Source organism: Myxocyprinus asiaticus, chromosome 33, assembly GCF_019703515.2.
Source record: "Myxocyprinus asiaticus isolate MX2 ecotype Aquarium Trade chromosome 33, UBuf_Myxa_2, whole genome shotgun sequence".
NCBI lineage: Eukaryota > Metazoa > Chordata > Actinopteri > Cypriniformes > Catostomidae > Myxocyprinus > Myxocyprinus asiaticus.
This window is the reverse complement of record NC_059376.1, coordinates 28,127,587-28,141,474: the sequence shown is the minus strand read 5'-3', so window position 1 is coordinate 28,141,474 and position 13,888 is coordinate 28,127,587. Positions and strand designations below refer to the sequence as shown.

Genomic DNA, 13,888 nt, shown 5'->3' with positions numbered 1-13,888 from the left:
TCCGGATAAAGTCAACAAATCAGTTTTAAAATCTGTAAAATTCCTGACCTTTTAATTCTACATATAATATTAGAAAACGCTCAAGAAATCTAGGGATAAAAAAACTGTTGAGGTGTTTTTCCTCAGAGCAGAGACATTGATGACGCTTGCACTGAATGAACGGCACTGGGCAAAAGAGAGAGGGGGAGAGAGGGTGAAAGAGAGGGAGAGAGAGCAGTGGAGGGAGGGATAGTGAGTGAAAGCTAACAGAGAATATAGAACATAAGAACGATTTAATACTACACTGAATCCTAGAGTAATCCTGAACAAAGATGGACAGGTATTTTCACACACAAAAAGCTCTAAAATATCCCAAAATTGACTTATTTATATATATATATATATATATATATATATATATATATATATATAAAACTGTAGTACATTAGCTACTGTATGATATTCTGACAATATATATTTAATAATCTATTAAGGAGTGAAGAAATCTGCTTCATTTCTGTTACAAATATCATTGTTTCTAAAAGTGTTTAGGCTACAATACAGAGTAAAATAAAGTTGATTGTACTTTTGTTTGTTTTTGCAATAACAAATTCAATAATAGATTTACAGAAGCTGCAAATACATTCATTTAACCATAGGAATAAAGAGTTATCCATACTTTTACCTGTGGTTATTATGGTAAATCATGAAAAGAAATCATTTCTCTGACAATGATTCATTTGCTCGATTACCATTCCTTATTAATGATGCCATGTATCTGTATCTGAAATTTGTTCATGGCTCAGTTTGATTCTATTGTTTTTATAGAAAAATATGCTGAACACAAATGTAACTGGAGGTATTGAATGTGTCACACCAGAATCTGTATTTGATGGATTTTTATAACTTAAAATAGATCAATAATTTTAATAGATCATTCAATTCAATGATCAATGCTTTACATTTTCATTGATAGATACACCCTACTATGCAAGAACTATGGTTCTATTTTCATCAGAATGCTTCTTTGTATAAACTTTTAGAAAATACCAAAATCACAAAGACAACATCTTAAGCAGAGACAAATCTCAGTAGTTCTTTTTTTAGAAAACTCTGTTTGACTTCAGAAGTCATGGATCTGTAATACTTTATCTACTAATCATTGAACACTGAAAGACCACTGAACAACTATGATCTGCCAAACAACTAATCATAATACACTGGGGGGTTAACTGTTCCAGTTATCATTTCATGTGGAACTACAAACACTGCTGGACAGAAACCACAACCTCGCTAGGACTGCAGCTTATCTCACATTTACAAACACATCCGTCTACCCTCAGAGCATATTTATATATTTATATTACATATTTATATACCCTCAGAGCATACATATCTGATCAAAATACAACTGAAAATTACATAAAGTGTGACTGCATATCAGCACAAACTTAAATCAAGTGAAATCATAATTAGTGTGCTAATTAGGGATTGTCTGTGCACATGCATATTGCATAATCACATGACTAAGATGAGCCACATGCTTTGAGGGGGGATATGCCCTTTTTCTCGGTTTCACCTAGCTTTCATATAGTGAACGAGGCAGGAATATACACATTCTACCCTGTGATAATTGCTGTATGCAGATGGATACTGGGAATCTTTCCAGAGGTTGGCCTGCATTTTGACACAAATGATGCAGTGATAAATCTTCAAATAAAATCCCTTCTTTTTTACTTCTGAATACCGGAACAAACTGAGATAAAAGAGAAAAAAAAGGCCACATCTGAATTAACAATCCAGCAAATCATACACACACACAAAAATTAAATACTGCCCTTGAAACACAACTGTTTTTCTCCATAAAATAAACCATTAAAATAAATTATTTCAAAAGGAACATTTTTCAAATAGATTTTTCAAAATGCTTTCTATGGTATTTTGACAACTGTATTAGTTACAGAGGAAATATAAGTTAAAAAACTCTAAATTCTAAATGGATGAGTTGCGTTCGAAACGTAAAATCACTTTAAATGCACACCTGTAACTGCACATTCTACCTGTAATTATTACATCTATGTTGAAAATCAGTGGAATGATCACTGTAACACACAGCCTCTCGTGGCTTGCTTAAAATGTTTAAAATGATGCACACTCAAGTCCAAACACACAGATCATGCTCTAACAGATAGGTACTTACATCCATTCAATACATCCTGGGAGGTGATGACAAATCCGAACCCCTCTCCTGGTCTCCGTCTCAACTCCACCTCCATCGCTCTGGATGGGGTTGCTCCCCTCCCGTCTGCATGGCTTTTGGACACTGCTCCAAGGCTAGAGGCTGCGGTGCGGCCCCACTGACCCGTTCCATCATCAACCCCTAACCAGTCTCTGGGCTCTAGAGTGAGAGTCACGGGCACTGAGTCCAGGAAGCTGGTGCTTTGGACCAGGTTGGGGAGGTCCCCAGAGGGTGAAGAGGGAGAGAGGGTGCTCTGGCTGGGCACAGCACCATCAGATGAGGGAGAGGTCAGATCAGGGGTGCCCAGGGAGGGAGAAGGTCTCTTATAGGCATTTGGGGAGCCTTGAGAGCAGATAGGATGTGAAGAGAACAGGAGAAGGTAGAAGAGGTGCTCCAATTCACTAATAAACTTTATAAAACTTGATGTCACCACTATGGCCCAGTTTACAACTGTTTCAGGTGATCTGATGATAAGTGCACTGTGCTAACTACAGGTGTAAACAGGGTTCAAAAACTAATCCATCCTGATAGACCATGTAAATAATCAATGGACTTTTCCAGCTGTTTGCAATTACTGGATCATTTATTAGAGATTGCACTCATTAAGAGCAATTTCAAGTAAAAAAAAAAAAAAAAAAATTAATAGTCCAGTACAACTATAATAATAATAATACAAATTAAAGTTTACAGGCCTAGAAATCAAAATTTTTAAATTCCTTGATAATTTCAGGGTTTTCATGGTGATGGGACCCCTGCAATAGTGTGCTTTGGTTTTAAATATGCATTATAATTTTTCATATAGATTTTATATCATTTATATTTTCTTTGTATATTTGCATTGCAGAGCTTGAAGTACGTGTAGCACACAGTGTGTAGGGCACTCACCTCCTCTGTAAACCAGTAAGACCACCTCACCCTGTTTGGTGTGTTCTTGAAGCACCCGCTGAACCTGATAAGACAAAAAAAGATCATTCAAAATGATTCAGATTTATTTAGTGAATTATCCAAAGGCTGATAACCATGAAGAGATGAGACTTTCAGACAGTGACCAGCTGCTTAAAGGGATAGATCACCCAAAAATGAAAATTCTGTATTCATTTACTCACCCTCATGTCGTCCCAAACCCATGTGACTTTCTATCTTCAGTGGAACACAAAAGGTGAATTTTTGATAAATATTCTTCCATATAATGAAACTGAACGACGACTAGGGCTATCAAGTTCCAAAATGACAAATAAAAATATTATAAAAGTGGCTGATTTGACTTGTGTGCTATATTCCAAGTCTTCTGAAACCATAGCTTTGAGTGAGGAACAGACCGACATTTAAGTCGTTTCTGTTTGGAATGACATGAGGGTGAGTAAATAATGACAGAATTTTTGGGTGAACTATACCTTTAAGGCCACAATGAATTACCTGTGCAAAGCTGAGGTTCTGCACATCTGCACCGTTGATCTTGATAATAGCATCCCCTGGCTGTAGAGAGGGGCATTGCCGCCTGTCCCAGACTCTCTTTACCACTGCCAGCTGCCCTCCCTGCCCCCCAGCCGTCACACTGAAACCCATACCCCCTCCCTCGCTCCTGCCCAAGGCCACAGGTATCAGCTCACCCCCTCCCCCGCAACCTACCCCACCCGGGGCACCGGGGGATCCTAGTCCACCCGGATGAGGTCGCGGGGGGTTGTTGGCTGGACACCCATTAAAACCGCAGGGTGGGAGCTCGGTTGGGGGTGCGACGACAAGAGATGTTTGGGGCATGGGAGGTCGCTGGGAGCTGGGTGCCCCTGGTGGCTGGCTGGCCAGACCCACCTCAGGCTGGGGCAGAGGGAGCACGGTAGAGGAGAGATCACTCTCGGAAGACTTGGAACTGTGGTGGCCATGAGAGGGAGCGGGAAGAGAGTTGTTGTTGTAGCTGCGGACAAGGGAAGTTCTGGGTGGAGAAGGAAGGAAAGAAATGGGTGTGTAAACAGAGTTGCACAGTAAAAGAATTAAAAAGTGTGTAAAAAAGGGATTCAAGTATGTCTAAGAAGTTAGTGTAATCCTTGAAAAGGAGCAAAACACTTTCATATGGTTAGAGATAATAATGAGTAGAGACCTATAATCGGCTAGATAGTTCTTTTTTAACTGATATTCACTTTTCTACTTTATCAGTTATTGGTTCTTTAACCCTTAAACGCGTAGCTCGGGTCTTTAGTGATCCGGGACCTAATTCCACCCTCCTGTACCTACCTCATCCATTTTTTGGAATTGTGCCCACACCTCTTTAGTATTCCTCAATCCCTCTCTTATTAATAATGTAGCCCAAAAAATGCCAAAATTGCAAAACACACACACACACACACACACACACACACACACACACACACACACACACACACATATATATATATATATATATATATATATATATATATATATTTATAATGACTTAGGTACCAAAAGTGTATAAGGGTCATTAGAGACCCTGTATAATAGTGTCTTTTTTTTCGTTTCTTTTTTGCACTTCCATAAACTATATATTTAAGATTATTTCATATCTACATATGTTCACTATCACAAGTTATCTATTTCTTTGTTATTACAAGAGAAACAAGTACTATATTAATACAAATAAATACTACATCATGTTGATTTTCAGTCCAACAATGGTGAATTATCAGTATTTCAAATGCTTGTACACATAAATGTTATACATGATATGTGTTACTGAAGGTGGTGCTGTTGTTTGAGTGATTAACTTGATTTACATTAGGCATTGCTATTTGATGAAGAAACAACATGGAAGTAAACTACAGCAAGTACAACACATGAACATGATGATTTGGCTATTGTCATTTGGGTATACTACTGAAATTATGTAAGCTGTGCATCTATTTAGACTCAATAATTGTCTGAGAAAATATTTGTGTGTGTGTTATGTGTAGCTCAATATGTGTTTGACATCCAGTTGCATCTCATGAAATTTTTAGTGTGAAAGTCATGAATCCTGTTCTAGATTTGTCCTGATTTGTTGCATTGTCTCTTTGATATATGAAAAATAAAACAAAAAAATATATAAAAATATATTTTATTCTATTATTTTTGTAATTGTTTTGAAAATATTTTGAAAATTTTACACCATCTGGGTATTTTGTAGATCCATCCATTTGTGATAGATATACATGCCAGGTCTCTAAAGTCCCGAATATGTAAGAGTTTTTGGTAAAATTCTCATGAATTTAAGGGTTAATATCAGGGCCTACCAATAAATGGCACAATTTGGTGGGTCTCTAAAGAACACGAAACAGCAGTGTTAAAATGAGAATAGAGTAGCTTTTTAAACAAAATAGATTAACACGTCCACAAATAAAAGATCCAATTGGTAATTTCTTAACCATTTTGAATGCAAAATAATATCACATAAATGATATAATAATTATAATATAAAATGATTATATAATTACTAACACGTATAGTATTATTAATAAATACAAATATAATAATAATAAAAATAATGTAGTAGATAAAATATTCATATATAACAATCATAAAATAATAATAATGCACTTTTTTCATTTTATTGTAGTCTACTGATAATAGTTATTAGTTATAGTTATTATTGTGTCAAAAAGCAAAAATAAAAGAATAATTAAATTAAATGAAAAATGAAAATCTGCATATTGGTTATTGGAAATGAAAAATGAAAAAAATGCATATCGGTCATAAAAAGTAAATTATATATATATATATATATATATATATATATATATATATATATATATATATAAATATTAATTCTTTATATATATATATATATATATATATATATATATATATATATATATACACTTTGCAAAAGTCTTAGGTACATAAGATGTTTCACAAAAGCATTTGTCTTAAGATGGTTATTTGTATCTTCAGCTTTAGTGTGTCAATAGGAAATATAAAATGTTAGACTCCCAAACATTACTTTTGCAAATAGAACGATTAGAATAGAAGAACAGGGAGCCCTGCAACAGATGTCATGGCCCCCACAAAGCCCCCCACTGAACATTGTGTCAGTCTGAGATTACATATAGAGACAGAAGCAACTGAGACAGCCTAAATAGATAGAAGAACTGTGGCGAATTCTCCAAGAAGCTTGGAACATTCTATCTGCCAACAACCAAGAAAAACTGTGTCCAGGTGTACCTAGGAGAATTGGTACTGTTTTAAATGCAAAGGTGGTCACACCGAATATTGATTTAGCTTTTTTATGTTTACTGGACTTTGTATGACATTACGTGATAAATGAAAACGATTTATTTCATTATTTTTGAAGATGTCCTCACTATGCAACATTTTTCACAAGTGCGTAAAACTTTTGCACAGTACTCTGTGTGTGTGTGTGTGTGTATATATATATATATATATATATATATATATATATATATATATATATATATCGGTCGATGTTTTTTTTTACATGTTACAATTCGAGTCTAAGTGGGCCAAAATAAGCTGAAAAGTGCAACAAATCTTTTGCTTTATCTTTTTGATAATCAAAGGTGTGGCTCTGTGAGACATATATATATATATATATATATATACACACACCGATCAGCCAAAACATTAAAACCACCTGCCTAATATTGTGTAGGTCCCCCTCGTGCCGGTAAAACAGCACCAACCCGCACCTCAGATTATCTTCTCACCACAATTGTACAGAGTGGTTATCTGAGATACCGTAGACTTTGTCAGTTTGAACCAGTCTGGCCATTCTCTGTTGTCCTCTCTCATCAACAAGGTGTTTCCATCCACAGAACTGCCCCTCACAATATGTATTTTGTTTTTGGCACTATTCATGGTAAATTCTAGAGACTGTTGTGCGTGAAAATCCCAGGAGATCAGCAGTTACAGAAATACTCAAACCAGCCTGTCTGGCACCAGTAAACATCCATTCAGTTATCTTAACCCCCAATTGTGTGGCAGCAGTGCAGTGCATAAAATCATGCAGATACGGGTCAGGAGCTTCAGTAAATGTTCACATCTATCATCAGAATGTGGAAAAATGTGATCTCAGTGACTTCGACCATGGCATGATTGTTGGTGCCAGACGGGCTGGTTTGAGTATTTCTGTAACTGCTGATCTCCTGGGATTTTCACGCACAACAGTCTCTAGAATTTACTCCGAATGGTGCCAAAAACAAAAAAACATCCAGTGAGTGGCAGTTCTGTGGATGGAAACGCCTTGTTGATGAGAGAGGTCAACAGAGAACAGCCAGACTGGTTCGAACTGACAAAGTCTACAGTAACTTAGATAACTGCTCTGAACAATTGTGGTGAGAAGAATAGCATCTCAGAACGCTATTCTGAGATATTGGTAGGTGCTGCTCTGGCGGTCTCAGGGGGAACTACACAATATTAGGCAGGAGGTTTTAATGTTGTGGCTGATCGGTGTATATACACACCCATCTATACAGTCATTTCAAGAATGGCTATTCCAGCTTTAAGTTCCCTAATGAACATGAATGCAGAAATGAACTGGGCTGCATTTCCCAAATGTATCGCAAGCTTTAGTTGATCATAGAGACCATTGGCGCCAATGGTTTCTACAATTTACTTAGGCTCACGATGCTTTTGGGAAACACAGCCCTGGTTTGGATTCGCCATCCTGGTTACCTGCGCGTGACAACAGAGCTGACCTCCGTATCGCTGTGACTGGAGCTCATTTTCTTTGATGAGGGAGGGGCATTTGAAGAAGGCACCGCCCCCAACCCTATAGGCCCTCCTACACCATTTCCATTGGCCATCGAATAGGAAGGCTGGGGTGCTGTGTTGCCATTAGCATCCGGCGACTCTGTCTGTATGCAGGGGTAAAAACTGTTTTGGTGGGACATGGAGCGGTTGAGGTTCACCATTCCAGGCTGGTGTCCATTGGGATGTTGGGGTTGCGACTGTACAGAACCCGGGGCAGCAGGGTTGGCGCTGTTAGGGTTAGAGGGGGAGGAGAGGCTGGTTTTGGGGCAGCCGTCAGGGTTGTAAAGCATGGGGTAACCTCGTCGAAGGACGACGTCTACACTGTGTCCCATAGGGACGGATTTCAGCATCTCTACCGCCGCTTTATGAGACAGACCCAGCACACATGTGTCATTGATGTACACAAGAATGTCCGCTGAAAGAAACAAGGAGAGCGAGATTTCTGTCATTGCCAGTTTTACATGAGAAAAATCATGAGCACTGCTCTGATTATCATTTGAGTATGCACTTTAAATTGGGTCATATTCTTTAAAATCAAATTGTCCTTGATCTTTTGAGGTAAGAGTTCATTGAACTATGAAAACATACTGTAAATTTTAGAACAAAAAATAAAAAATACAAATAAAAAAATGAAAAGACCATTTATTGAAACTAAGCTGCAAAAACTGTCCCGAACGTCCGCAAATTATGGTGCAAATTGGATGAATACCTTAACACACGAATGCCCGCAATTACATGTCGATGAGGCTTAGTCGATGTTCAGCAACTACGTCCACGCAGTCATGGTGTGGTATTAAGAAAAAGTAGGATAAATATTATTATTCCTAAACACAAGAAGAACTAACGATAACAGTAAAATGCGGAAAGTTTGGTAAACATTGTGCTTCCAAAGGCTCACAACAGTGAGAAAGAATGGCTTTCCTAGGAAAGGAAAGAGTTTACTTTTAAAAGGGACATGACATTTTTAATTATTTCAAAATATTCCTTGACGTTCACTTATAATATCAGTAAAGTTTTTTTGCACACAAAACCCTCATTTTGACATTCTGTCAGAAACACTCAGTTTGATGCTGCTTCTCCTTTAAGACTGGACAGTAAATGCCCACTGTTATGACTGGCTCTCTGCTTTTGACAGACATGCTCTCTCCTTGCCATATCACTGCTCACCACTACGGCGCTACGGAAGTAATAAGATAAAGTAGTCGTTGATGTGTTTTTGTAGAGACAGTCAGATGCAAATGTCTACCACAGTGTGACATCACAATGTGGAGGAAGTACAGAACGAGTCGTTTTGGAGGTTGGTTTCAACAAATTTTAATTTATTTCTTTGCAGTGAGGAGGAAGGTTTGAGTTCTGAAACTTACAGTATATTTTTATAGTGTAATGAACTCTTACATGTGGAAAGATTAATTACTCATTTAATGACCTCTTTACAAAAAAATAAATGGCACATATTCATTGAAGTCTTAAAGGGCCAGCAGCAAAAACAGACTGTATAATTCTAAGGGTCATAAAGAGGGTGAAAAATGGTCATAAAAAAAAAAAAAAAAAGAAAAAAAAACATATACCTCAGGGGAAATAATAATATAAAACATGATATGACCCCTTTAAGGATAAGAGTGTGTCTGTGTACGGGTGTGTGTCAGCACACGTGAGTTGACAGTTGTGTGTGTGTGAGAGACAGTCAGATTAAAAACTACAGGCCCATCTGTATAAAGAGAAGATCAGCATATTCAAACCACGATACCCTTCCAATCAAATAGTACACACAAACACACATAAACACGCATTCTAATCTAATCCAGAGATAGACAGGGAGAGTGAGAGAGACAGAGAGAGACAAGGAATAGACAGCCTAAAATAAAAAAGTGAGGATTGGAAGGATGGTGGGATAGATAAGAGGATGGAGAGAGAAGAAAAGCAACATGCTCCCCTGATAAAATCCATCTTACATCCATGTCTTTCTCTGATCTTTTCATTTCTGTCTCTCTCTCTCTCTCTCTCCCTCCCCCGTTTTTTTTTTTTTTTTTTTTATCTGTTGACTATAAAATTCTAACTTAAATCCAGATCTATGGGGATTTTTGTATTCCTCATAACAGTAACAGAAAGCAGTACCGTCACATCACATATGATCACAATGTCCTTAAAAGTTCCCTGCATAAACGGAACTGTGCACAAATGTTTATTATTAAATTATTATAGCTGCCATAAAGCCATAAATATTTAAAGAACTGACCCCTTGAAGTGCCATCTCCTGTACCACAGATTTATACAGCAACAAAAAGCAGAAGCCACTTAGCAGACAGAGAATAGTGGTGTTTCCACGGTAATATGTGTGTGGCAGGTAGTAAAATCCCGAATTCAGTACTTCTTTGAAGAATGGCATTTCATCAAATCTCGATATATATATGTGTGTGTATATATATATATATATATATATATATATATATATATATATATATATATATATATATATATATATATATATAGGTGGCTCACGGCTGATGACCCTGTAGCTGGACAACTGAAGGCACCGGCGGAGGTGCGGCTGGCAGTAATGTCCAGCAGGTTTAGACATCTACCTGTGCATCTGAAGATTTTCAATGTCAAATAAATTAACATTTTTTAAAAAAGTTCCATTTATAAGCTTCATAACAATCTAAATGCCAATTTTCTCTGTAAAATACATAAATTTGATGGGAACACTTTACAATAAGGTTCCATTTGTTAACATTAGTTAATGCATTAAGTATCATGAACAAACAAAGCATTTATTAACCTTTGTTAATGTTTGTTAATAAAAATACAATTGTTCATTGCTAGTTCATAGTGCATTAACTAATGTTAATGAATGTATTAGTTAATGTTGAAATGAATTAGTTAATAAAATTAATAAATATATAGAATTTATAAATGCTGTAAAAGAATTGTTCATTGTTAATGCATGTTAATTAATGTTGTTTACTAATGTTTACAAATGGAACCATATTGTAAAGTGTTACCAAGTGTTACCAATTTGATCATACTGGTTTGAGAGTTCATGCCTTAAGAAACTGAACATATTTAATCAACCTTTATCATTTATTTATTTATTTATTTTGGTTACTCAGATTTACTTATTTACTTTAACAAAACACCAGGTGTTTTGGGACTGCACTGTTTTGGTGACGACAATATTTTGTTAATACTTTGTTAACTGTATTCCTCAAAATTCAAAACAAATAGATCCAATATCTTAAAAATACAGTCAGGAAGTGAGACTGCATCCCTGCCCATCATTGCCTTATGATAAGTAGTTAAAACCCCAAAAAGTTTAATTGCAGAGAATATGTGCTCCGTAGTGACAATCCTAGAAGTTACATACTGATTTCTCAGGCTTTGGAACACTTTGGAATTACTTAAAAATTATTGGATCTAACTACTCCTCCATATGCCAGGATGGACAGATATGCAGTCTCACTTCCTGGTCAAAAATATAGGGGTTGTGTTTCAGTTGTGACGTTAAAATTTGGGACGGCATCTTTTTTATTTTTTATAGTGTAATTATTTAAAAACTTAAACTCTCAATAAAATCTAAATATTTTCCTTTCACTTTAAAATAAATTAAAAATTAAAGCAACAACAACAAAAATACTGGGTTTAGATGGATCATATCATATTCTTAGAAAATGTACAATATATGAATGCTTTTGTTTTTAATAGTTATTTTTATTTTATTTTATTGTGGGATCGCAGTTCGGTAGAATGGCCCATATACACAACAGATCAAGTGATTTTGTGGACATCACTAGCAGACATTGAGGGACAATTAGAGAAAATACCATGTAAACAAATAATTAGGCCTGAAATCTGATATATGGACATATATTCATGTAGCCTATAGTTTATTTGGGAATACAGTATATTCAAATTGTATTATTATTTGGAAAATATATGTTACATTCATGAAAACTGCCATTTTTGTAGTATTTTAAAATGTATGTTGCATATTTTGTTCAAGTATGTGGCGTTTTTATATCAGTAAAAACATGTACATATATTGACATAAATCAGATTTCTGTACAAAAATCTCTGCAGCCACCATCCACTCTTTGAGCCAGATATCATAAAAATGTGCTTGCATATGCACTCAGAGCCTTTCAAATATTGTTGAAGACAGAAAGCCCCCTCAGTAATTCAGCAAATGTATCTATAATAAATACTAATTTGTTTCGGTTCTTTGTGAGGTCAGTGTTTATTACAGGAATACGGCCCGCTTTGTGCCTGATAGGCTGAACAACCTGCAAGGCTGGTATGGAATGTACCAATCTGATTGGTTGTGTTTTTGTTGCAAAAAGCGGGGCAACTTTCTGGAATGGGCACCACAGTGCCAGCGGTGTGTGTTTGAATGATTTTTAAAGGCCTATGGGTTAATCCATTCTCAGAGTCTCACCTGTTTTAAGTGCAGATGGGCCTCCAGGGGTGACACTGTACACCTGCAGAAACTCTCGAGGTCTGCTGCCACCCACAATGTTGAAGCCAAAGCCACGAGGCCCTTTCGACAGGCGGGTGTGTATTGAATAGCCCTTCAGTTCAGATGGTTGATCTGTGAATGCAGGTACTGATTCACACACACACGCACGCACGCACGCACACACACACACACACACACACACACACACAGAGAGAGAGAGAAATAAGTGTCTGCACAATAGTATACAAAATCCACAAAGTTCTATCAATGCTTTTAAACTTGCTGTCCACACTACTGTACACTGTTTCAAGTTGATTGTTAAACAACAGCGCCATCTGCTGCGGTAAGAGCTATACTGCTTATAATTTCTAGGTTTACTTCCCAATGAGGAACACTGGCACTGCTCTTACTATTTCTGCAGTAGGTTTGAAGTATATGTACTATACACAGCATGCTAATTTTCTGTATACATGTATACAAGAGCACAGTGCACTGGTTAATGTATCCTTTAACGTAATATGCTTATCAGCTGCAATTTTAAACTGCTATGTTAGGAATACCATGCTATTATACTACCGTTACTATTTCTGCAATAAATACATTGTAGATACAGTATGGCAAAAATAGTGAGAGTCATTTAGTAGTTTGCTATTCCTAACCTTGCCAGTACCTTTTTCCTGACTCATTATTATTTGCACTGCCAAAAGTTAACACATTTTTGCACTAATATTTCAATTAAACATGCAACTTGATGGGATCATGTGACAACAATGTAGCATACTACTGTTTGGAACTTTTTTAATGCTCAAAGCGTACTGTTTCATTTACTATTTAAAATAGGGCATATAGCAAATAGCAGGCAGTATAAAGCACAGTATGCAGTAAGCAGTAGGCTAGTACTCCATTCAGCAGTCTATTAGTATTCTGGTTCAAGACTTCTAGTTAAACCAATGGCGTGAGTTTGGAGCGGGACTACTTGTTTTTATGAACAATTGAAGACAGGGGGTGGGGGACAGGGAGTGTTTGAGAACCCCGTTTTGAAACAATAATTTTTGCACTTCCATTTTGCTTTTAACACAGAAATGACACCTTTCTACATACCTTTGAAGTCACCCAAATATACAGTACATTAATACACATACACACGTGTGCATAGTGACACACATAACTTCTCAAGATCGCTTGGCTTGGAAGAGCAGAGATAACAAGCATGACCTTCTCAAATATAAGAGAGTGTGCTTTGAGTGATAGATAACATTAAAGCAGGGGAGAGATGAGAGAAGAGAGAGAGTGAGAGACAGAGAGAGTAGAGAGGGAATAGGGGATAGTGGATAAGGTTTGAAAGGCAAAGGAAACACTGGATAAGATGAAGGCGTGAGAGAAAGACTAAAAGGCTCCAGGAAAGTCTGTCATTAATCTTCGTATGTGGACTGGAGAGAGAGAGTGTGTTTGAGGGCAAAAGTGAAGAGGGGCCAAGCTCACACACAAATAAGCACGCT

The 13,888-nt window shown here is 36.7% G+C and overlaps 1 protein-coding gene across 2 annotated transcripts in view; it reads right to left on the bottom strand.

Annotated features, from left to right (window-relative positions):
* LOC127424484 (membrane-associated guanylate kinase, WW and PDZ domain-containing protein 1-like) overlaps positions 1 to 13,888 on the bottom strand; it is a 75,561-nt gene that overhangs the window by 22,423 nt on the left and 39,250 nt on the right. For both annotated transcript variants that reach the window (XM_051669751.1, XM_051669752.1), the window contains exons 8-12: positions 12,369 to 12,536; positions 7,859 to 8,351; positions 3,635 to 4,148; positions 3,104 to 3,167; positions 2,180 to 2,560 (exon numbers count right to left, since the gene is read on the bottom strand). In XM_051669751.1, coding sequence (XP_051525711.1) covers positions 2,180 to 2,560; positions 3,104 to 3,167; positions 3,635 to 4,148; positions 7,859 to 8,351; positions 12,369 to 12,536 — 1,620 coding nt within the window. The remainder of the gene's footprint in view (positions 1 to 2,179; positions 2,561 to 3,103; positions 3,168 to 3,634; positions 4,149 to 7,858; positions 8,352 to 12,368; positions 12,537 to 13,888) is intronic.